This window comes from Branchiostoma lanceolatum, chromosome 19, assembly GCF_035083965.1.
Source record: "Branchiostoma lanceolatum isolate klBraLanc5 chromosome 19, klBraLanc5.hap2, whole genome shotgun sequence".
Lineage (NCBI taxonomy): Eukaryota > Metazoa > Chordata > Leptocardii > Amphioxiformes > Branchiostomatidae > Branchiostoma > Branchiostoma lanceolatum.
In genome coordinates this window covers 15,169,077-15,193,459 of record NC_089740.1, presented here as the reverse complement: position 1 = coordinate 15,193,459, position 24,383 = coordinate 15,169,077, and the positions used below count along the sequence as shown (strand labels likewise).

General features: G+C 44.3%; 1 protein-coding gene across 21 annotated transcripts in view; it reads left to right on the top strand.

The window, feature by feature from the left end:
- The window catches only part of LOC136425461 (talin-1-like), a 158,448-nt gene that overhangs the window by 130,524 nt on the left and 3,541 nt on the right, over positions 1-24,383 (top strand). For 18 of the 21 annotated variants that reach the window (XM_066414329.1, XM_066414328.1, XM_066414325.1 and 15 more), the window contains 11 exons: positions 706-875; positions 1,685-1,868; positions 2,556-2,681; positions 13,099-13,215; positions 13,562-13,747; positions 14,384-14,488; positions 15,140-15,245; positions 15,592-15,716; positions 17,695-17,883; positions 18,587-18,769; positions 20,726-20,866. In XM_066414329.1, the coding sequence (XP_066270426.1) occupies positions 706-875; positions 1,685-1,868; positions 2,556-2,681; positions 13,099-13,215; positions 13,562-13,747; positions 14,384-14,488; positions 15,140-15,245; positions 15,592-15,716; positions 17,695-17,883; positions 18,587-18,769; positions 20,726-20,866 (1,632 nt within the window). Of the gene's footprint in view, positions 1-705; positions 876-1,684; positions 1,869-2,555; positions 2,682-13,098; positions 13,216-13,561; positions 13,748-14,383; positions 14,489-15,139; positions 15,246-15,591; positions 15,717-17,694; positions 17,884-18,586; positions 18,770-20,725; positions 20,867-21,398; positions 21,531-24,383 lie in introns of all 21 variants that reach the window. The other 3 variants (XM_066414324.1, XM_066414340.1, XM_066414341.1) reach the window with 1 other exon arrangement.

Sequence of the window (24,383 nt, the reverse complement as noted above, 5' to 3'; positions counted from 1 at the left end):
AACGTCCTATCCGAGGGACGTCTCTAACCAAAATGAGGTACTCATTTTCACCTGAGAAAAGTTATATTGTGCAAGATTTGTAAGAAGGTCCTTACAATGTGTGTTCTTGTGTCGTCAGGAAAAATTTGACTATGGAAATCTGCATTTTTTTGGCCTCAAAACAAATATAAATCAATCTACGCTAAAGAGGACCTCTTAAAAAATTCTAGAGAAGGCACACACTGTTGAAATGGGTTTTTTAAAGACTTGTCACATTGCATAATTCTTGAAGGGGTTGCATTGGATGAGAATCTGATGTTTAGCCGTTAGATATTTGAAACAAAGCTATGATTTACAGTCTTCTATTTTTACACTACAGTTTAAGTTGGTCTCAGCACCTCTTTAGGGAGTGAGGAATTATCAATCAAACTTGTTTTTTTAGGTATCGTTCATGCTTCCCCTACGGCCTTTTTTAGTTTTTAATCACTTCAAACTTAAGATTATATCGTAAGCTACACTTAGACTATTTTAATGTGTTTGTATTTCATAATTTTAACGTATGTACCGCATCATTAATGTGGAACATAGCTGTTGTGATGTCTGTACGTCAATTCAGCCATGTTTGGCTGCAAGCTGTTGGACAAGGATTACTTCAATAAAACCATTGTATAAAAACCACTATGGGACAACATGTACCTTGTTTAACGACGAAACTCGTTGTTTCAGGTCTTGTTCGTGCTGGCGTCGCTCCAAGCGGGTTCCCGCGGTACGCAGGCCTGCATCAACGCCGCCAGCACGGTCAGCGGGATCATCGGCGACCTCGACACCACCATCATGTTCGCCTCCGCGGGCACGCTCAGTCCTGAGATGGAAGACGAGGCTTTCGCTGATCACAGGTTCGTTCTTCTTCTTCGAGGATAGGTGGCCAACTTCAACTTGCTGAATGTTCTGCCACACTTGATGGGGGTGCTAATGCTGGAGGTGGCTCAGTGGTGACTTCCATGTAGTGAGGGGGGATGAGGCCACACCAATTTAATTTCTTGTTTAACAGATTTTTATTTTCCAAAAAAAAAAAAAATTAGAAAAAAAAAATCATGCCCAGCCTTCTGTTTTCATGAATTTTTTTCTAAAAATTATTCTTTTTTTTAAAAAAGCCGTTAACCAAGAAATTAAATTGGTGTGGCCTGAGTGCTATGTGCATTTAGTGCATGGAGGCAATCTTGTCTTTGAATGAAGTCAGGGATGAAGCTGTTACTGTCTCAAAGGGCAGAGCGTTCCATTCTGTGACCGTCCGCGGAAAGAAGGACATCCGCCCGTAGGTCGTTCTGGAGAAAGGAATGTTGTACATCAATGGGAGCGACTGTCTTTTGGTGCTGCTGAGCCCCTGTTATGCTTGGGTCCCATTTCCGATCTGGTGTTTGCGATGTTTGCGAAAACGAAAAAAAAGAAATGCATAATATCAAGAAAATACATGATATATGGTTAGGAGTAATTTGTTAATGTTTTGTGTCTTTTGTTGTCTTTTACATCATATTTTTGTCCCCACTTTGGAAATGGGACCAAAGCATAACAGGGGTTACTAGCGAATGGTGTTAGTGGCAAAAGACCTGTACAAATAACAAGGGAAATTATAGTACTAATTGCATGATAATCACACACACACTTTTAGACATGTTTTACCAACATTCCAAATGTCTTATTCCAGAGAGAACATCTTGAAGACAGCGAAGGCGCTTGTGGAAGACACGAAGACGCTGGTGTCAGGTGCGGCCTCGAGTCAGGAGCACCTGGCTGCCGCGGCACAATCGGCCGTCGACACAATCACCAAACTGGCCGACGCCGTCAAGTCCGGGGCCGCCAGCCTGGGACCACAGGATGCTGAGGCACAGGTCAGGGTCGTTTGTGTGTTTGTGTGTTCGTGCCTTTATTTATGAATGCTCAGATTGGCAAGTACATTGGAGCAGTGTTCATTAGAACATCAGAATCTGAAACAGGATTATTTGTTTCTTTGTTTGTGCCCTTGATCATTCATGGGAGCTCAGATTAGCCTATCTCTCTCTGTTTGTGCCCGATTGCACGACAGCGACACAATTTAAGTCTGTTACGTCGATGAAGGTCATGATAACACATCCAGGTAGAACGTTACGTAATAGAAAGAATGGAAGTAACAAAATAGATCAAGCAATTGTATTAACTCTCCAGAATTATGTTCTTTAGAGAATTTATCCAGTAATTTTTCTTGATTTATTTTGTTACCGACATTCTGTTTTTGCTGTAATTTATCAATAATCTAAAGCATTGAGCATTGACTTTTTTACCATTCACCTTAAAATTTTTCCACAGCAGCTTTAACAATAACATGTATTTCACTAAGCTTGTTAGTACTTAATCTAGTCGTGCTATCTTTCTGTGTCTTTCTATAGTCAGGATTGTTATCTGCCAGATTTCAACATGTGTATACCGCATGTACTCAATGTTGATGTAAGAATGACCTTACATATATCTAGTTGCTTGAGTAACTGTTATTTGGCGATTGTTGATGTTTATTTGTAAGAATGGCCTTGCGTTGTCCCCAGGTCTTGTTGATAAACGCTGTGAAAGACGTGGCCGTGGCTCTCGGGGAACTGATCGAGGCGACTAAGAACGCTTCGGGCAAACCCGTCCAGGACCCGTCCATGGTGCAGCTGAAGAACTCCGCTAAGGTACGCCCCCTGTCTGGCATGAGTGGTACTGCAGTGTAGGTGATGTGGCCGCTTGTGATTGGTCGGTTTGGTGTGATGCAAACTGGGAAGAAGAAAGTTCAAAGTTCAAGCTGACAGGTGGCTGCTGTGGTTTTTACAAATTTTCACGAAAGAAGGCAAAAAATTTCTAAGAATTTTGCACTCGTTTTTCAAGGCTGTCTTGTTCAGAATTGCGTTAGGGATATTTTAAAGATACCACTTTGCGAAGGCACAGTTTTGCAACAAGGCCTTTAGTTTTAAGACTTTGGAAAGACACACCGTCCTGAGCTGGTGTTTTGCATTTGCATTGATTGCCATGTATTATACATACAATACACCACACGTTTTCACCACATTGTAAGTGTTTCCATGTACCCACAACGGTGGCATGTGGTTTTTCCTCACCCCCACCCACCCAACCAACACCCCATACATGTACGTGCGTGTGGCGCTAACCGTGAAGTCTGCCAACCAACCAACAGCGTGCGATAAACAGACAAATGTTCGTGTTGGCATGACAACCAGAAAACAACAACTAATGTAGTTACTACTGTACTACTATAGAAACGGTATGGAAAGTATTGAGGCATGGCATCTCGTTATTGACTGCCATTCTAAACTCCATGCACATCTTGTGAGATCTTACCAGCCGGCGTCTTGCCCGATTTTTTTGCCGGCCGCCTTGGAGAGAGAGGATACGTGCGTGCGTTCAGCAAAAGGTAACGTTCCCACCATTCTTCGCTACATTCCGAATGTGACAGCTTCGCTACATTCCGAATGTGACAGCTGGCATGTTGCTAGTATGGCGGCTACTGTTTCTGCATGGCTACAATGTCTCAATCTCTGTTTCTCACGCTTGCATCTCTTCACTGAATGCTTCAACCTTCTCTCAATCTCGCCTTGCCTGTCATACTAGCACCCTGTCAGCTGTTGCTTCTTTCACTCCCTCCTTCCTTCCCTCCTTCATTCTTCACTTGTTTCGATCCCCCCTCCTGGTGTTTCTTCTGTGCCGAACTATCCTTCTTTTTCGAGACTTCTTTTTTTAGACTTCTTTTTCTTCGAATACAAATACTTCTGTTCCTTTTCCAACTTTTCCTTGGCTAGTGTTTTTTTTTCACAATAGAATTTGGTGCCTTGTTAGATTTCTGCTCTTTCTACCTGTCTTTTTTTCCAGCTAAGCTAGAAATCGCAGGATAGCAGCTTTTGTTTGTTTAAGTTGTGTTTGATGCAATTATGAATGAACATTTTTCTGCATAAATCTGTAGCACCTCTGCATATGTCCCAAAATGATTTGCATGTAGACCTGTATTTTTGGGAGGGTTAGAAGTCGTTTTACAGTGAAGTAAAACTTGTATTGAATTTCTTTACCTTGTTGATTTTGCTTCTTTTGGTCCATAATTTCATCAATATTTAGGCCATACCAATTTATTTGATTGGTTCTTGGAGACAAATTTAGATCTATTTTCACTCCCTGAAACTGTATCAAGATACAGCCTTTCCCTCAGACTCTGTTTTCTTGTTCTTACAGTTCAACAATTTATTAATGGTTTTATTTGATATTTACAAAACAAACAACAGTTATGCAGGCCACCATTGGTAGCCTGAATTCCACAGTAGACTACAGTGAAATATCACACATATATCAGTGAAATTGGTGGCATACATTTGTTTGTTTGAACCTTTGTTTATTCATGAGAAGCTTTTGTTCTAAAATCGCAGTTATTATTGGATGATTCATTTTATAAATTCGTGTACAAATTGAATGTAGTCCAAGAACCAACAAATTGCATTGTGGTGGCCTTAAGAACTAAGAATTCATCTTATAGAATAAGAAATGTAACAGTTTTCCTTCCCTTCTTCCTCTAACAGCAACTCCTACAGGACATCCACAATCAGTACATGGTCACAAAGCCCAACCAGCCACGCTGGGAAAACTACATCAACAGTTTGGCTACGGAACAAACCAAGAAAACCTCCTCGAGTCGAACCTTCGTCACCAAGACTTCAACCAGCCAAGTGGTAACCACCAAAACCCAAACCCAGGGGTACATGGTGGGGAAGACTGTGGAGAGGAAAGAGATCGCGCCAGAGGAGAAAAGAAAGATTACACAAGTCGAGAAGAAGGCTGTGAGAAACCAGGTTTCCTTGCCTCCACCAAGGGAGATTCGGAGGCAGCTGTCTCCTGGGTACAGCGATGTTTCAGATGTAGAGAGAACGGAAACGCCGGTCCACGAACTTTCAGAGGAGCCGTCGGAAAACGTGTTTGACATCGTGAAGCGGTTCGAGACGGCGGAAATGCAGCGGCTGTACATCGAGGAGGGGCGAGACAGCCCGCTGATGCGACGACTCTCCCCGTCTCCCCGCGCGGAGTCGCCTCTCGTGGACAGGCGGGGGAAATCGCAAAGGTCTGCAGAGGTCCAGTCCCCCATCACGTATGTGGTAGAGCGCGTCATCTCGCCGACCATGGACAAGTCCCCTGTTGAAGAAGACGGGCCCAGGACGTCTTGGGATGGCAGAAGGAACCTCAGGCCGAAGTCTCCCACCCCAGAATCACAGCAGGCCCTTCTTCCTGGAAGGAGGTCCCCAGTTACGGGAAGGAAGTCGCCCTTATTAGGAAGTCATTCACCAGTTCCTGGAAGGAAGTCGCCCTTATTAGGAAGTCAGTCACCAGTTCCAGGAAAGAAGTCGCCCTTATTAGGAAGTCCATCCCCAGTTCCGGGAAGGCTGTCACCTGGAGATCGCCCCAGGTCTCCTTACCTCAATGTAGTCCACTCGTCCACGGAGCGACCTCTGACCCCTGAACCCCACGCCAGGACCCTTGACCTCCGACCTTTGTCCCCGAGTTGGAAGGGCAGCGACACAGAAGAGAGGATGGAGAAGAAAGTGCAGTTCACGAACGTGGTCGTGAGGGAGTCGACGGACCGAGAGCTGGAGAGTAAGCTGAGGAGGAGGAGAGAGATAGCTGATAGTGTGATGGTGGGGGGGCAGCCGTCTGAGATGGGGACAGGAGGAGGAGAGGAGGATGGATTGGTGGAGGATGCAGCAACGACAGAAGTGGAACCTGAGGTGTATGGGAGCCAGTCGATGGTGAGAAGCAGAGAGGCACACAAAGTAAGTATGGAGGAGGAGGGGGTACCTGGAGTGGTCCAGGAGGAGTCTTCCTCTACTCCACCTCGCTCCATCCCGTCACCTGTAGTCCATCCTCCACCTGACGACACACCAACCATCTCGGAACCATCTCACCTGCCGATGGGTTACCTAGCAACCATCTCCATGCAAGCTCCGCCACCTCTACCTGAACCACCTTCCATCCATCCTCCACCATTGCCTGAACCGCCTGTCATTCATCCAGCTGATCACCTAGCAACCGTCTCCGAGCAACCATTGCCAGAACCCCCTGTCATTCATCCACACGATCACCTAGCAACCGCCTCCGAACCACCTTCCATCCATACTCCACCTTTGCCTGAACCACCTGTCATTCATTCTCCTGATCACCTAGCAACCGTCTCCGAACTGCCCCTCATTCCTCTACCACCCCCTGTATCAGAACCACCATCAGAACCTCTCAAACCACCCGACTTAATCACAGAGATCGATCAGGTCAGCGACGAAGTCGAAGCTCCTCAAACGATGGAGATGGCATCGGATTTGATTCCACCTCCGGACGTGATCGAAATCCAGGAAAGAAAGGTGGAGGGAGCCTCCAGCATCAGCACCACTACCTCCACACAGATGGAGACTCAGGAGACAACATCAGAGACAGTCAGAGGAGAGGAAGGGAAAGAAGACGCTGACTCAGCAGCTGAGAAAAGTAGCTACATCGGCTTCGACAGTCCCGTACCTGAAGAAATACCAGAAGTTGCAGAGGAAGGAAAAACAGGCGTTGCCCCTGAGTCTCTCGCAAAGATAGCAGCAGACAAGATCCAGGAGAGTGAGCTTGAGGAGTCAGAGTCAGACACGGATATGGAGATGTGTTATGATGTCACACCAGGTGGGTTAGAGACCATCTACGAACTGTCAGACGAACAGGAAGACCCGCACAGCATGGAGTTCGAGAACGCTTTAGAGAACGTACAATTTGACGAGGAGAGTGGGAGATGGTTCGCTGCGACAGGGATGAAGCCAGGGATTGCTGGAAGAGTCGTCGTGCGGAAGAAAAAACAGGTGGAAACGATTGTCGAAGTGAAAGAAGAAGAAAGTAAGGAAGAAAGCGAGGTTGAAACAGAAAGTGTGCCTACAGAGGCTGGGAAGGAGGAAGGCTTGTTTCGAGGTATTCCCATCGTCAGGGAGAGAAAGTGGGATGAAAAGTTTCGACTGGAGGAAGAGGAGCGCATCATTAAGGAGCTTGCAGAGGAGGAAGAAAGAGCAAAAGCTTTTAGGCAAGCTGAGGAGGAAAGGATTGCAGAGGAAGAAAGACTGAGAGAGGAAGCTAAACTGTATCGGGGGATTCCTATTGTTAGGGAAAGGAAATGGGACGAGAAATTCCGTCAGGAAGAGGAAAGAAGTGTTTTAATGGAGCTGTCTGCAGCTGAAGCAACTCAGGAGGTGTCTAAAGATGAGGAGGAGAGGAGAGAGGATGTACTTGTGGAGGATGTATCCAGGCAACAGCCTGTTCAGTTGGAGGAGTTTCCTACTCTCTTGGAAGAGGAAGATGACGTGTTCTTACCGGATGAACCTACAGAAGACTTGAAGGAGGAACCAGAGGTGCCAAAGGAGGATGTACGAGCTCCACCCCCTCAAGATGATGCCAAGAAGGTGGCAACATCTTCCGAAGCTCCTGTTGATGATAAGGAACTGGTTCAGCCAGATGCTGAACCTACGAAGGATTTGGTTGAAGAGAAACCATCTCAGGAGCCAAGAGAGACTGAAACAAAACCGCCCGACTCTGGGAAGGAGGAAAGGGTGACAGCAGCACAAGTAGCAGCTCTGCCGTCTTTCACAGCTCTGAAGAAAACTTACGCAGAGGTTGTGAAACTGGGAATCATGGACAAAGTAGGGGCTCAGCTCGGGAAACAGGAAGCTGTTGCTGCTGACCAAGCTGCCTCAGCAGAAGTAGCAGCTCTGCCATCTTTCAGGGCTCAGAAGAAAACCTATGCAGAAGTGGTGAAGCCAACATCACCACCTAAAGCACATAAAGAGTGGTCACCTTCTCCTGTTATTGATGTGCAGAGAAAAGCCACAGTTGAAATGGAGTACTCCCGGTCTCCTCCCAAGGTTCAGTTTGAAGACATGACCGTTGTCATGGAGATGTCAGATGAAGAGATGATGAGGGAGGAGCAGGAGGACTTGCCTGAAGAGGACCAGAATCTGTCTCAGGATCCCAACCTGTCCCAAGAGGCCAGCCACAGCTCTTTTGAGTCTGAGACAGACTTTGAGGTGGCCAAGCTGTGGAAGAGGTCCGAGATGGGAAAGATGCCGGGACTCGAGAAGGGTCTGGAGGAGGGGAAACTGTACGAAGCGACGAATTTCGGCCCCAAGGAGGAACGCATCGACGTCTCGACCGTAGAGATGCTGTCCAAGTCTCCTCCGAAGGTTCGGTTTAGTCCTGTTGTGGAGATAATCCAGACGAGAGAGATCGAGCAGACGTTGAGCGAACAATCTTCATCGGAAACCAGCAGCTCCGAAGAGGAGGAAGAGAGTTCAGCCAGCGATGCAAAGGAGTCTGACGACCATGACTCTGGAGGAGAGGGTGGAGGACCAGCAGAGGAGGATGCAGGAGGAGAGGATAGAGAGATGGATAAAGATGATGATGATGGTCCAGGTGAGAAGGAAGATGAGGGAGATGCAGATGAGGATAGGAGGGAACCAGCAGATGAGCCTGAGCAGGATGCTGCTATGCTGAGTGCAGAGAGCGAGCTCAGCGCCAGCGAAGACAATCTCGGGGAGGAAGTCTCGAGCGAGATGGAGACAGACCACGACAACGATCGGGACATCTTCGAGGAGTTGATCCAAGACAACATGAAGAGGATGGAGGAGCTTCTCCACCACAAGGAGAGCCTTGCTCAGGAGAAGGAGCAGCTCCATCAGCAGGCTGCCCTGTACTCGCTCGCCGTCAAGGTTTCCGAGAACCGGGGAGCTAAGAGGAGGCTACAGCGGGTCACGCGGAGCAACACGCAGGCTCTCTTTGCTGATGAGGAGGAGGAACAGGAAGAGCAGGAGGAGGATGCTGGATGGACGGCAGAGAGATCGGGAGCGACACAACAGGAGGGAAGGGTGATGGAGGTGGACTCTAGCAGTGATTCAGAGTGGAGCAGGCAGATGGCAGCAGCACCGGGGATCCAACAGTTGGAGATCGCACGCAAACTCTCTCCTCGAGAAACAATTTCAGCAGGCGCAGAGTCTCCGGAACCTGCTCCGGAGGAGACCAGTGAGGAGGAGGAGCTGGAGAAGGTTGGGAGCTGGAACATGGAGGGAATCGTGGCGGAGCTGATGCGCGACTACTACCTCCTGGAATCCGAGTGGGATACTGAGGCATCGGCGTCGGAAACAGAAATGTCTCAAGACACGTCCAGCGAACCTACCGGCCCTTCTGCTTCATCACAGACACACACAGCTGCAGTACCAGACAGGGCTGCCAGGGGGCAGTACGACGGGTTCCCGTCGCCGCCGGACATGAGTGTGTTGGGGCAGGAAGCAGGAGGATGGGGGGCTGAGGATGTCACCAGTAAGGAACACCAAGAGCAGTACAATCAACAGAGACTCGACCAATCACAGGCTGCTGCAGGCACGGATATTCCATGGGGAGGGGAGGAGGAACTTCCCCCGCCTCCGTTCTTCGACTTCTCAGAAGAGGGAGCAATGGAAGACTACCACAGATACTATGACACCGACCCGTACGGTGCAGCCGGGGAAACAACGGGAGCGTCCAGAGATTTCCCCGCGTTCGATGGACAGAGAGGGGAGGGGAAACGAGGCGAGGCAAGAAGGAGGGAAGGAGAAGAAGCAAAGGAAGACGAGTTGGCCAGGATGATCAGATTGGCAAGCAGTGAGTTGTACGGGCGAGCAGACAGTCCAAGAATCATGCACAATTACAAGCAGCGGTCAGCAAGCGACCTAATGGCAACGGACACAAGCTCTATCGCCATGGCAACGGACACGAGTTCCATCGCCAGCTCAAGCCGAACAGCCAGTGCTAGCGACTTGGCTGAGCTTCTACAAGAAGCAGCCAGCGAAGACTTGGAGTTCCTGGAGAAGTATTCCAAGGAGGGGCGCAAGGTGCGGAAGCGGAAGGTCCGGGTGGAGTCCGACTTTCGCTCCACCCTGGAGAAGATCCTCCGCAAGCAGGCCAAGCGCCGGGAGGAGATGTCGGAGAAGGAGTCCTCCGCTCCGGAGCTGGTGAAGATGTTCCGCTCCGAGTCCATGGAGAGCTTCTTGTCGAAAGAGCCGGAGGTTAAGAAGAAGATCGGAGGATCTGTTCCTTCGTCTCCCGTCCCCTCCTCCCCCGCTCCGTCTTCTCCGGTTCCATCTTCTCCAGTTCCCAGGAGGAGGGAGGAGGAGCCGCTTCTCCAGCTCCAGCAGCTCTTCACCGGGAGGCCGCCGACCGGGAGGGGCAGCAAGCAGCTTCTGCTCATCCGCAGAAAGAAGAACGAGCCATGAAAGAACCTTGCTATTGAGCCATAGTAGCTGCAGCAGTAGCTGCAGGGAAAAATTGTGCTGCAGGAATCCACTGCAGCAAACATGGTACATTTGAATACGTCAGCAATGTTATAGCTGTAAGAGAGATACTCGAAGCAGCTTCTGTTCATCAGCAGAAAGAAGAATGAGCCCTAAAAGAACCTTGCTATTGAGCCATAGTAGCTGCAGCAGTAGCTGCAGGGATGAATTGTGCTGCAGGAATCCACTGCAGCAAACATGGTACATTTGAATACGTCAGCAATGTTATGGCTGTAAGAGAGATAATCGAAGCAGCTTCTGTTCATCCGCAGAGAGAAGAATGAATCGTAACTGCTGGGGAAAATTGTTCTGCAGGAATCCACTGCAGCAAATATGGTACATTTGAATACGTCAGCAATGTTACGGCTGTAAGAGAGATACTCGAAGCAGCTTCTCTTCTTCCGCAGAGAGAAGAACGAACCGTAACTGCAGCAGTTTCTGCAGGGGAAAATATGCAGCAGCTATCCAATGCAGGACTGCAGGAAGTTCAATGCAATAAGAATGACACTTTTGGTTTGAATTTACATTAATTTAGCACTGCAAAGGAAGGAAGAAGACTGATCTGATAGATGCAGCAGTTCGGCAGAGAAAAATCTGCCACTTACACTTCTACTGCAGCAAGTTCACTACTACAAGAATTAAAGTGTAGTAAGTGTAGTTTTGGCAGTTCTGCAAGGAAAGAAACAAGACTACAGCTGTTTAAAACATGATACTCTAACCTTTACCTTGGACAGGTATTCAGCAGTTTCATGGCAGTAGGAGTGATTCTTTATATGAAGCTTTAACAAATGTGAAAAGAACTGACGATGCTTATTATAGCTGCAGCAATCTGTCGCGACTATCCTACTTGTGTTGTATTATCTGTGAGTAGACAAGAAATGGAGTTCTCTTCGGAACTTGTGAAGAAGAGAACTGACGATGCTTATTATAGCTGCAGCAATTTTGTACGGAAAGCTTTCACTGCAGTAAGAGTGATGCTTGTAACATAGCGGCGGCAGCAAGTCTGCAAAGGAAGATAAGAGCTTTTGGATTTAATCTTGATCCACTTGTAGAACAACTCTAAAGCTTGCTACACTATTCTGCTGGAAAAGAAATAAATAGCAAATAGCAAAATCAACTTTAACATGTCGAGTCAGAGTAAGCTAGAGGTTTGACAAGGTTTGCAAGGAGCCTTGATGGCATCATTTGTAGAGTGATTTGTAACAATTCAGAGACTTTTGGGTATATCTGATTTTGTGAAACTAATTGGTATTTTAGTTGTATGTTTTATACATGACCCCTTTAGTGGTCACAAAAACATTTTGTCTTCATACTCATAATCATAATGATAATCATAGACAAGACTGCATCTTGTACGTCAGATATTGTAATCATTGTGAAAATCTCATCTGTTAGACTATCAGTCGTCCACTATGTTGCATACAATGTTTGTTTAATACCTTCGCTATCATATTCATCATTGCATGTATTCTACATTATCTATATGTACTTACTTGATGAGTAGGAAGTCTTTTGACGATTGTTTATACAATGAAATTGTAGACTATTTGTAACTTTGGAACAAAAATATAACCAAGAAAGTTGCTGTTTTGTGTGTTTATTTGAGTAAGACATTCTTATGTTCTGACTTGTTTTCCTTTTTGGATGTAAAATGCATGTGATGTAACAGTAGCCTCAGAAAATGACTTGAAATCATCAGATTCTTACAAAAGTATGCATAGAAAGCAGAGATGATCACCAACCAGAAGTGACTTTGAAATTGAATGGTCCTTTTCCAAATTTCCAAATGGTTTCTGTTACTTCTGGATGTATGGTAAAGTTTCATATCATTTGAAAGAGCATGCCTCTAACTTCATACTGTATCATTCTACATTTTTCTACAAGCTGTAGAAACGGTTTGGTTGGCTACTAACTTCAAGCCTGATATCCACATACCTTTTGTACATATACAAACATACATACATACATACATGTACACAGTCACATACGTTGAATTTCACCCTAAGGAAAACCAAACTAGAAATCTGGGAAAAGTTTTTGTCCCTTGAAGATTGAAAGAAAGAAAAAAACAGCACAGCCACCTGTCATCTTCCATCTGAGGTACATTTGATGTTCATCGTAGTGCTCCGTGTGTGGTCGAATCTCCCATCTTCTCTAACCCTGTGTGCACTTTTATCTGCTGGAATCAGTTGGTAGTGACTACAGTGAGGTATTGTTTGATTGGTTGATTGCATTGTGATGTAAGATTGTAGTTATGGTAAAGTTACTATATGCACTGTAAATATTCAGTTCCTATCAGAAGGTTGCTTTGTGTTACTAGTTCCTTTGGAAGAATATTGCTTAACTGTGTCAAGCTGTGCAGATGCAGTAGCATTTTTCAGAAATGCGGCATCATTTCCAAGTTTTTGCAACAGTAGACTTTTTGGGTTTTTCAAACCTGTTCTCAAATGAAGAGGACGTTACAGTGCATTGTGATTCTCAGTATTTTACCTATTAGTACATTTGCTGTCTCCCACTGTCTGTGCTTGCTCTGCTTGTTATCATTGATGTGACTGTTTGCATTTTACTATGTTCATGAAGTGATGACTTGCCCTTAATATGTGACCTCCCAGATCTAGCGTGTACTATAACCCTTGCCCTTTGACCTGCTTATGGCATGATGTGACCCTTGACATTTATTGCTGATGGAGTGTTTACCTGACCTTTGCCCTTGCTGACCTGACCCTTGACCTTTGCCCTCTAGGTGATGGTAACGAACGTGACATCCCTCCTGAAGACGGTGAAGACAGTTGAAGACGAGGCGGCGCGCGGGACACGGGCACTGGAGGCAACCATCGAAGCCATCAAGCAGGAGATGAGGGTGAGGCCTGTCACCTTTATTCCTTCTTCATTCATTCCTTCCTTCTGTCTTTCGCCCTGAGATCAGATTAGTTATAAACCAGTCATTCCTTCTGTAATGCTATCTTCATGCACGGTTGATTGAAATTTACTAGAAGATAACCAACACCTGGCCAAAAGGTAGGGCTCAAAATTGTGGTTACAGTCTTACACAGTTACAGGACGAAGAATTTGTGCAGAGAAATTGTAAACTTTGCTTGTACTCTCTCTTTCAAACTGTATGCTTTTTTTACAACTTTTTCCAAAGGTTTATGGTAGAAATATATTTTCAGGAAATTGTATGTACAACCTGTTTCCCCCCCCCCCAGATCCTGAGCTCCATGGACCCCCCTGAGAAGAGGCTCCCCCCTGAGGACCTGATCAGGAGCACCAAGCCCGTCACCCTCCTCACCGCCAAGGCCGTTGCCGCGGGAACCAGCTGTCGCCAGGACGACGTCATCGCTGTGGCCAACATGTCCAGGAAGTCTGTGGGAGACCTCATCGTTACATGCAAGGTACACTGCCTCCCCTTTTGTCAAATGGTTAAGTCCATCTGATCGTTACATGCAAGGTACCCTGCCTCCCCTTTTGTCAAATGGTTAAGTCCATCTGATCGTTACATGCAAGGTACCCTGCCTCCCCTTTTGTCAAATGGTTAAGTCCATCTGATCGTTACCTGCAAGGTACCCTGCCTCCCCTTTTGTCAAATGGTTAAGTCCATCTGATTGTTACCTGCAAGGTACCCTGGCCTACCCTCTTTGTGAAATGGAAGAGTCCACAGAAACATTATTAGATTTTGATAAGACTTCAAAAGAAGACACAAATCTGAAGTGAAAGTTGAGAGAAAATTTCGCTTGTTTTGTTTTAAAATGTGTAACTTGCTATTTCATGATAGTCTTGATAGTCATGATAGATTTCTCACTTTGCACTAACTTACCCAGTGACCTCTTTGAGGTAGAAATACCAAGGCCTTACCTTTTTTACCTGAATGACAATGAAAAGAACTTGTGAGTAAGTAAGAACTTTCAGTAATGTCAGTTAGATTGTCAAACAAGGCTTTCATTCCTGGCATTCCTGGCTAAACGCTGTGTCCGTGGGAAAGACAACTTTCCTCTCCACTTTGTTTAACTGACACCTTCCTCTTGCCACAGGCGTCAGCGTTCGGCGCTGAGCAGCGGGAAACGACAGAGCGAGCGATGGAGGTTGGCAGGAACACGGTGTCCATGTACGTGGAGCTGCTCATGCACGTCCTCTCGGTACGTCCTCAATCCCTCAACCAGTCATAGACTTGGCTCCCTGTCAATTTACAATAAAGATTTAGCAAGAGGTCTAGGTGAAAACAGAAAGCTGGAATCGTACATGTATTTACTGAAACTGTATGTATCAATGCGGAAGCGCTTCAAAGATCAGTTGAGACAACACCTCAGAGTGGCTGGCATCCCAGCAGCCAACTGGGAAAACAGTGCTGCACACCGTGCAAATTGGAGAACTAGTCTTACCAAGCGGGGTGCAGAGAAATTTGAACTAGCCAGAAGGGAGCATGTAGAGGAGAGCCGAAGGAGGAGAAAGGCGGCTGCTCAGAATCCACCAACCCAGACCCAGTTCATCTGCGAGAGATGCGGGCGAGCATGCCACTCCAGGATAGGACTGTTCAGCCATCAGAGGGCCTGCCCTTCCCACTAATCCTCGACGACGGGGAATGTGCCAGAGAGAGAGAGAGATGTATCAATGCGCAGACTTTCCGCTCAGACTATGTTGTCATGTAACTGTTACAATCTTCCAGTTCAGTACCATCTTGTCGTGTTGTCTTTTCTGAGAATAGATTGATCGATTGATTGACTTGTTGACTGAATAATCAATCAATCAATTGATTCATTCTCTAACTGATTTATTTATCAACCCCACAGATCCTACAGAAGCCGACTCATGAGGGGAAACAGAAGCTGGCCCATTTCTCCAAGCGGGTGGCGACGGCCGTGGCAGAACTTGTACAGACAGCAGAGGCCATCAAAGGTGCGTTTGTCTGTTTGTTTGTTTATTTTGATATGCAATGATAGTTTCAAGTATAAACAGTGAAAATGCATTTTAAATAAGAGCAAAATTTAATTTTATATGGTGCATCCTTTTCGTTTGCATCCTTGTGTTGGATAAAAAATTTCACTCCCATCACACAGAACAAATTTATGGTTAATCTCTTCGCAGTTGTGGCAAATTTGTGCCAAAAATGGCACTGAAAAATACTCAGAGTGCAATCTTGCAAGTTTTATATTCTTATCACATTTTTTGTAATTTGTGTTCATAAATTTTCCTCTAAAGTACACTATAAGTTTCAAAAATACACTCCCCCCCCCCTACGCAGGATCGGAATGGGTTGACCCGGAGGACCCCACGGTAGTGGCGGAGAACGAGCTGCTCGGAGCGGCGTCCGCCATCGAGGCAGCCGCCAAGAAACTGTCCGAGCTCAAACCTCGACCCAAGGCCAAGGTAATCATCACTTCCCTGTCTTAAGAGTTCTTAGAACGTCTAACAAGACAGGTTAAGACTTCTTAAACAATCCCGTCCGTGTCACTGAACTAGACATGAAAAACGCAATTAGATATGTCATGGTTTAGGGGCTTAGTGATTGATATAAGTTAAGCACACGTAATGGAAGTTTCAATTTTGATAATCAAGACATAAAAGTGCATAAGACTAAGCTAGAGCTTAGCGTGGTTGTATTTTCTACGTCCGAGAAGCAAAAATTAATTTGATGTGGCTTGAGAATCCAACTTTAGGTTGGGAACTGAGTAATTAGGGTTAGGATAATTCCTAATCCCAACTCAGTTATGATTACTATTGAAAGCATATTTCTGATTTTTTTTAGATTGAACAATTATAAATTCGTTAAGCTTACACAGTATTTTCCTGGAGAGTATGAATATCCTTGTACATCTTGTCTTAGTGTGGTTTAAGAATCTTTTTCTGCAACAAGGGTTCTAAGAAAGTCTTACCAAGAAAGGCATCTTATTAGCAATCCCCACCGATTGTCAAGTATTTGCTTTAGAATTATTATGCAATGGGTATATAGATCTTATAAACCTAACCAGTGCATTTGTAATGTGATCGGTCAGCATAGCTAGCATGACAAGTGATGTGTTGTAAATGTAGTGAAAAATATTTGCTGACTGTTGAAAAGTGTTTCAAGTTTGTTATGCTAATGTTCCTACTACTGTGATGTGTTGTAAATGTAGTGAGCAATATTTGATGACCGTTGAAAAGCGTTTCAAGTTTGTTGTGCTAATGTTTCTACTACTGTCTCCCCTAATGCTTGCTCAGAGGTTCGGAAGGGTAAGGATAAATGCTTAACTAGTATGTATCTGTTGTATGTATTTAGTATATATTTGTGAAGCACAGAAAGCTTGATATATCCTATAGGTGAATAGTTCGTTAGGAAATGCACTCAACATGTATAAATGTAGAAAATTTATTTTCAATCTTAAATTTTCAAAGGCACCCCATCTCTGAAATGGGATAGTCCATATGAAACTGCAAATGCACAGAGTTGTGTTCGTGTTCGTTAGTTATAATTATAGAACATCTAGAGGTACTGGCATGTTCTGTTACCATAGCAACTGCACCGTCTGTATGCCTTGTGGAACGTTGTTGCCTAGCGACCAGTTGCCTAGCAACCCGGAGCATTGTGGTGTCCTGGATGATATGTTTGATATTTGGTTGTTACCTTCTATCCAACCAATATATCAAACATATGATCCAAGGCCCCATACACACAACAAATCCTGCCTGTTGCACCAAGACCCCCTATGCACTCAACTGTGTGCACAACGTAGATTAGTTGTATATGGTACGTGTTAGTCTTAGATATGTTTATGTGCCTTAGACAAAATTGTTTAGCTATAATGTCAGAAATGAGTATTAAGTGAAAATAGCCCATCTTTAGATTCCATTTTATACCTTGTAATGGTTGAAGGTAACTTACAAAGTAGCAGATCAGACATTTCTGCATGAAATGTTAAGTGAACGGTAAAGGATACGAACATCCCAGGTTCATAAGTAGAGAAAACTGTTAACTGAAAAGACTTGAAGATTTGATTCCATTGAGAATGTTCAAACATCTATCTCTCTATAAATGTTTTTTTTTGTTTTACCATACATATGATATACATGTACATATATAATGGAATAGTGCTGAATTATAGAAATATGTGTTTAATCTTCTTTTAATGACATCATTGACCAGGCTAGGTTATAGAAATTGATATTAATTAGATATTGAGTTTTGAAATGGCAATATCATGATTTTGTTTCCAAATATGGGACTAATAGCATTTTACAATCATTATACATTACCAACATGTAGGGTAAGATTATATTTTACATTCATAACTTTGGTGAATCTACAGTACTAGATTATGTGGTGTTTCAATGAATTGATCGTTGTCTGATTTCGCTGTCAATCATGTAGGAGGTTGACGAGACCTTGAACTTCGAGGAGCAGATCCTGGAGGCGGCCAAGTCCATCGCCGCGGCGACCAGTGCGCTCGTGAAGGCTGCGTCCACGGCGCAGCGGGAGCTTGTCGCACAGGGGAAGGTTGGAGCTTCCCGCGCGATGGCGTACGACGACGGACAATGGTCACAAGGACTCATCTCTGCGGTGAGTTGGACAGGTTTTCTTGAATCACTGAAACTACAGAGTAACTGTAGGTTAGACATCCAGGTAACCAATATATAAAGAGAATTCAAACTCTACAACTGGATAAGAATTCAGAGATTTTTTCCGGACGTTTCGAGTGACATCCATCACTCTTCTTTAGCGTCACTAAAATGAACTAGCAGAACGAACCAGTACTTATTTACAATAACTAGAAAAACTGGTTTTACATGGCAAATCACAGTCATGCATAAGAGGTATTGAAATGTAAAACAAGATGGGAAGGTTCCTATGGTAAGACAACACCATCCAGTTGTAGAGTTTGAATTCTCTTTATATACAGTAACTGTAGCCTCCATTGAAATCCGCCACTTTGGAACACAGTAGACTCCACACAGTGATTTCCTGTATCCAAGAAAGCAACTATTCTAGTACGTATGTTGGGATCATTTCTCACCATATCTGGTATCCAGTCTAGATTAGGAACTGGATTCAGCCACCACAAGGAAAATGGTTGCTGTGCTGAGAACAGGTGGTTGCTGAGGACAGGGTGGGGTTAAGTATGTAAAAATGGACGGGACTGATTTAATGTGGCTTGTGACTGGAGGTGCTTGCCTGTGCCGGGTGATTACCCGACCATGTTTGACTGTATCATTAACCTTGAAAATCTATACTACATCGAATAAAAGAAACTGTTTTCCCCCAGGCGCGTATGGTTGCCGCGGCGACCGGCTCCCTGTGCGAGGCGGCCAATGAGATGGTCCAGGGCCTGGCCAGCGAGGAGAAGCTGATCTCCTCCGCCAAGCAGGTGGCCGCGTCCACCGCCCAGCTGCTCGTGGCCTGCAAGGTCAAGGCCGACCCCGACAGCGAGGCTATGAGGAGACTACAGGTGAGACAGCTGTTTTTCTCACCTGGGACAGGTGTTCTATGTACCTGTAAATGTATCCCTTTCACCTAAGACAGGTGTACTTACCTGAGACAGGCGTATTTACCTGTAACAGTATTTTTCTCATCTGGGATAGGTTCACTACTCACTGGTACAGGTGTTTCTCTTACCTGAGACGGGTGTACTTACCTGAGAGAAGTGTTCTATTCACCTCAGACAGGTGTTCTTACCTGAAACAGGTGTTGTACTTACCTGGATGGGTAAAAAGTTGTTTCCCATGAGGGTATTCCATTATGAATGTGTGACATTTCTGCAACATTTCTGCTAACATCCGTAACCATAGCAACACATATTAACCATAGCAACACGGTAACAATCTGTAACCATAACAACACATCCTCCTGCATGTGCCTCCTGCCTTTTCTCTACTCATCATCATCTTTGTGTAGTCATCTCTCAAGACTCACATGTGTTTTATTGTCTCTTCATCGTCTGTTCTTGATATTCAGAACATCTTCTTAGACTAAATCTTATTCCATGTGTCAAGGCAGTTTCCTCACAGTATGATCTTAAATTGTTGAAGATGCTGAAAAAACATATCTTTATACATGTCTGCAATTTTTCTTGGAGTGTTTGAAATTTGCAAAAATAGTGACTTTGAAAACATGTTCTGACACATGAAATGGCCGCATGCTTCTTTCCTATGAAACATTCACTAAAACTTCTGTTTTCATCCTGAATTTCTGACCTCTGACCCTTCCTCCTGTCTGCCCCCTCCCCTCTCTACTGCCTGTCCTTATAAGGAATACGTTCAGGTGGGTCAAAGGTCGTGACCTGGATTCTTGCTCTGCCCATGACCTCATGGATTTACCTTTTCCTACTAAACTAAACTTTAACACAATTCTATGTTGGTAGTCTTTTCTGTCTTAATATGTCCTTTGTTCTTCCACCACTGATAGCCTTTTTATCACTTTGTGTACATTTGAACTAGTGATTAGTGTTTCAATAGAGTAGCTATCTTGAAGGTCAACTTGTCTCAGGTTTTGGTCAATTTGTCTCAGGTTTTGCATTTCACAAGATCTTGTGTATTTATGCAAGGCAACTAAGAAAGCAAACACTTCTAAGATGGCCTTTCAGTGGCTTTTTTAACCCGACATCAGGATCAACTTGTGCAAAACCTGAGACTTCACCAGTCTCTCTAAGTCCCTGTAGATTTGTCATTTTTGTTTGGTACATCAAAAATAAAATGTTTTTTTTTTTTTAGAAACAAACAACCAAATCCCCAAGACTTGAATCGGTAGTGTTTGGTTTATCGAGCAAGCATGGAACAAACTGGCCTTGCAGTAAAAACTGAATTGCGCTGAAATTTACAATCACTAATTTTTACAATAAAGACTATGGAATAAATCTGCTTTGAATATGTACAATACTTAACCTTACAACTTCAACTACTGCAAATCACTTTAATATAGCGGCAGGAAAATATAGCAGTTTGGGGAAAATGGAGTAGGTCACTGCATTTGATTTTAACGGTTTGAACAGACATTACTGTCTCAAATATGAGTGATCAAATATTAGCAATGATAATATTTTACCGGTTGACTAGTGACAGTTAAGTCAGCTAAAATTAAGTTACAGCTAACAAATCAAGAATTACAGTAAATTGACTAAAACCTTCAGGCAACGAACGAACACGGACCATGAATCAGCTTTCGCCCTACTTTATCTTGCATGTTGTAGAAATTGTATATTGTTGTACCATAAATATGTAATGATATATGTTGATAGAGTTATTAGGACTCAAATGACTGTTTATCTCTGTTATATTGTATCTGACCCTTACCTCTTCCATCATGACCTCAATGAAAAGCGGCCTGCGTGCCGATTTGAGCTTATCATGAATAAACAAAGGTTCAAACAAAATCAAACAAACCTTGAAAATGTTATCTCGTGAAACAGCAAGCGGGAAACCGCGTGAAGCACGCGTCGGAGGAGCTGGTGAAGGCGGCGCAGCAGGCGGCGGCCATCGAGGAGGAGGAACGCAACATCGAGCTCAGCAAGAGGCGTGTCCCCACCATCGCCATGGAGATACAGGCACAGGTGGGTTATGGGATACGTGGGGGACGTCTGTAGTGTGTGATGTTGTTTTTTCTAATTCTTAAATCTCTCTTTCATCCCAGTAAGCAAACAACAAAACCAAATCGTTGGTTTTCAAGAGTTGAATTTCAAAAGTTAAAGGCTGTTTCTGTTTAAATGTGGTGACGAAAAGTCACTTAGAAGGTGGATAGCGAAAACTTAAGTGCCTGCCCACCTGCAAAAACCTGTACCTTTTCCAGCCAGGTGCGCATACCTGTAAAAAAATGGCAGTGATAGTGACCTCATCTACCAGGTGCAACACCTGTAATAAAAAGTGAAAGTGGTAGTGACTTCACCTGCCAGATGCAACACCTGTAATAGAAAGTGAAAATGATTTCACCTGCCAGGTTCGCACACCTGTAATAGAAAGTGAAAGTGGTATTGACCTCACCTGCCAGGTGCAACACCTGTAATAAAAAGTGAAAGTGACCTTACTTGCCAGGTGCTCACACCTGTAGCACCTTGCCATGTGTGACCCCATGTGACCCTCTTACAGGAGGAAATCTTGAGAAAAGAGAAGGAGCTCGAGGAGGCTCGTAAGATGCTGTTCGCCATCAGAACGGCGAAGTACAAGAACCGACCGCACCACCAGGACGATTCTGACTAGGTCTCCCACGGACGTGCGCAGGTCTCTCACCAACGTTGTCTGTCTTCATTCCCTCTAAGCATCTGTCTCTTGCAGCCTGCAGCATGGTCTCATTTCCTAAAAAGGACAAGGGGTCGTTTTTTTATAGGGGTGTGGTTTTCTGTTGTGATCGGCTCATTACCTAATAAGGACATGGGTCCTTTTTTATAGGGGTGTGGTTTTCTGTTGTGATTGACTCATTTCCAAATAAGGCAAGGGGTCTAATATTTTGCTGGATGTGATTTTTCCTTCTGATTGCGTCTTTCAAATTAATGAAAATAAATTTTAAAAAGTCTTGAAAAATTTAGAATTTTGTTAACAGGTGTTGACTTGCAAAAGGTTTGATAAAGAGAAGAAAAAGGCTTTTAACTTTACAAAACATCTTGAGCCAATCGCAGCAGAGAACCACACCGCAACTTAAGGTCTTGATGCTTGCGGAATGGTGGAAGTATTGATGATGATGATGAGTTCCACTTTCACTTTTATCTCCTTAGCTCCAGTCTTCCCTGCAGCAGCATGTAGCTGTACAGTCATGCATCCATCTGCCAGACATTCATTCATTCATTCCCTCTCTCTTACTCATCCATCTGCCACACATTCATTCATTCCCTCTATCTTACTCATCTGCCACACATTCATTCATTCCCTCACTCTTACTCATCCATCTGCCAGACATTCATCCGTTCATTCATTCATTCCCTCCCTCTGTTACTCATTACACTCCCTCAACAACTCATCTATTCATCTGACATCCATTCCTTCCCTCTTTCATCTGACATCCATTCCTTCCCTCTTTCATCTGACATCCATTCCTTTCATCTTTCATCTTCCAGACATTCCTTCCCTCTTTCATCTTCCAGACATTCATTCCTTCCCTCCCTCCATTTCTGTGTCCCACTTCCCACCTCTTCTCTCCATCCATCTATACTGTCATATTTACTTCTAACCCTCCCCTTAGTGTTGGTCATATTTCTATTGACTGCTTTCCTCTTTCTCTCCCTCCCTCATTCCCTCCCTCTCCTTTATCTGCACTTCCCTCCATCCCTCCATCATCTCTCACTCCTCTCTGCCTTCATGTCACCCTTTTGTGATGATTTCCTCTCATTCATTATTCATTCATTCCCTCTATCATATCCAAACCTCAATCCACACAGCCAGTGCCATCCTTCATCAGTTACTTCCTCTCCTTACTCATTCTTTTCTTCCCTCTGTCCCTCACACACACACACACAGACTCAAAGATCATACCCCCTCCTCATATTGTACTGTGTGTTGTCAGACAATGATACATGCAGTTTTAGAGCTAGTCCCCAACATATAAAACATCAACATACCTTCAGATTTGGAAAGACACTGACTGAAAATTCAACAGAAAATATTTGCTCAACTTTTTAGCCTCTAGCTAAGTGATGAAAGTTCAGCTTCTTGTGGTACTTGCAGAAAGGCCAACCTATCAACTTAAAGACCACTATTATAATGTAGTATCTCTATATCTTTCTTACCTGTGATAGTTATTTGACTTTCAACTTGATTAGAATTTCCACAAACTGTCGATGAGTGTCTTTCCAAATCATGACAGATGCATTGAAACATCAGCAGGAAAGCAATGCATGAGAAACAGTTTCATTTCTACCTGTAACAGTTCTACAACATTTTATCAATGGATGCTGTGTGTTTAAGTGTGTTCCATGCTAAATCGGATGCTTTTTCCCTGGTTTCCACATTGTCATGCATTGACAACAACCGTAGTGACTGTATACCTGTACAGTGTAGTTGATGCATTTTGAATCTTCATATGATTTGAATAATCGGGAAACCGTAGTGACTGTATACCTGTACAGTGTAGTTGATTCATTTTGAATCTTCATATGATTTGAATAATCGGGAAACGTTAGTGACTGTGTGTCTGTACAGTGTAGTTGATGCATTTTGAATCTTCATATGATTTGAATAATCGGTAAACTTGTCCCACAGAGAACAAGGCAGTTAAGGATTTTTGCAACTCGTTGAATGCTGATATTTTTAAATGACGGTGCATGCAACTTGCAAGTGAATGTTTTTCTCTGATTTGTTTGAAAACATCACAGAAAAAATGTTTTACTTTATCATGAATGACCTGCCTGTATACCTTGCTATACTGATGACCTCCCAGTTTTTGGCAACACCACCGAGGTGTAGCCGATTTGCCTTGCCCGTTTTGTACATATTGATAAACACAGTTGTATCATTTGTATTTGTAGTGACATAGTTACCACACAGCCACACTGACCACACCACGCTTACAACCCTTCACTTTTCACCAGTTAGAGCAGAGATGCGTCTGCGTTTCTGTGACTGTTGCCTCACATCACTGTGCACTTGTCTTAGCATCCAAGCAGGCCCAATGGATTGCAAAGACCGTATCCAACTGGAAGAAGGAGCTTGTATAGCAATTGCATAACATACTTCTTCTGCCAGTTTGATACGGTCTTCGCAACCTATAGATCTGCTTGGAGATTACACTTGTCTGTCTGCATCAGTAGTAGTTCGCCTCTGTTGGGCCTCACCAAGTTAATTTCCTGGTTCTCAGATTTATAGAAAAAATGCCAAACTGGAAGATCAACATGAAAATGAGTCCGAGGGAAAGTCTGTACCTAGGTCTGGGATCCCTTGCCAAACTGTTGTCTAATGTAGCATTAATGCCAGAAATACATATGCAGCACTAATGCTTGGTTAGTGCACACTGCCATGGTAATTTCATGGTAATTATGGCTGTCCAAATTCCAGTCCCTCAATGTCCTAGCAGCCATGCCTTGGACCAAGGCTTGAACTAATTAGTTGGCATCTTTCCAGCATTAGTGCTTTCTGCCACGGCCT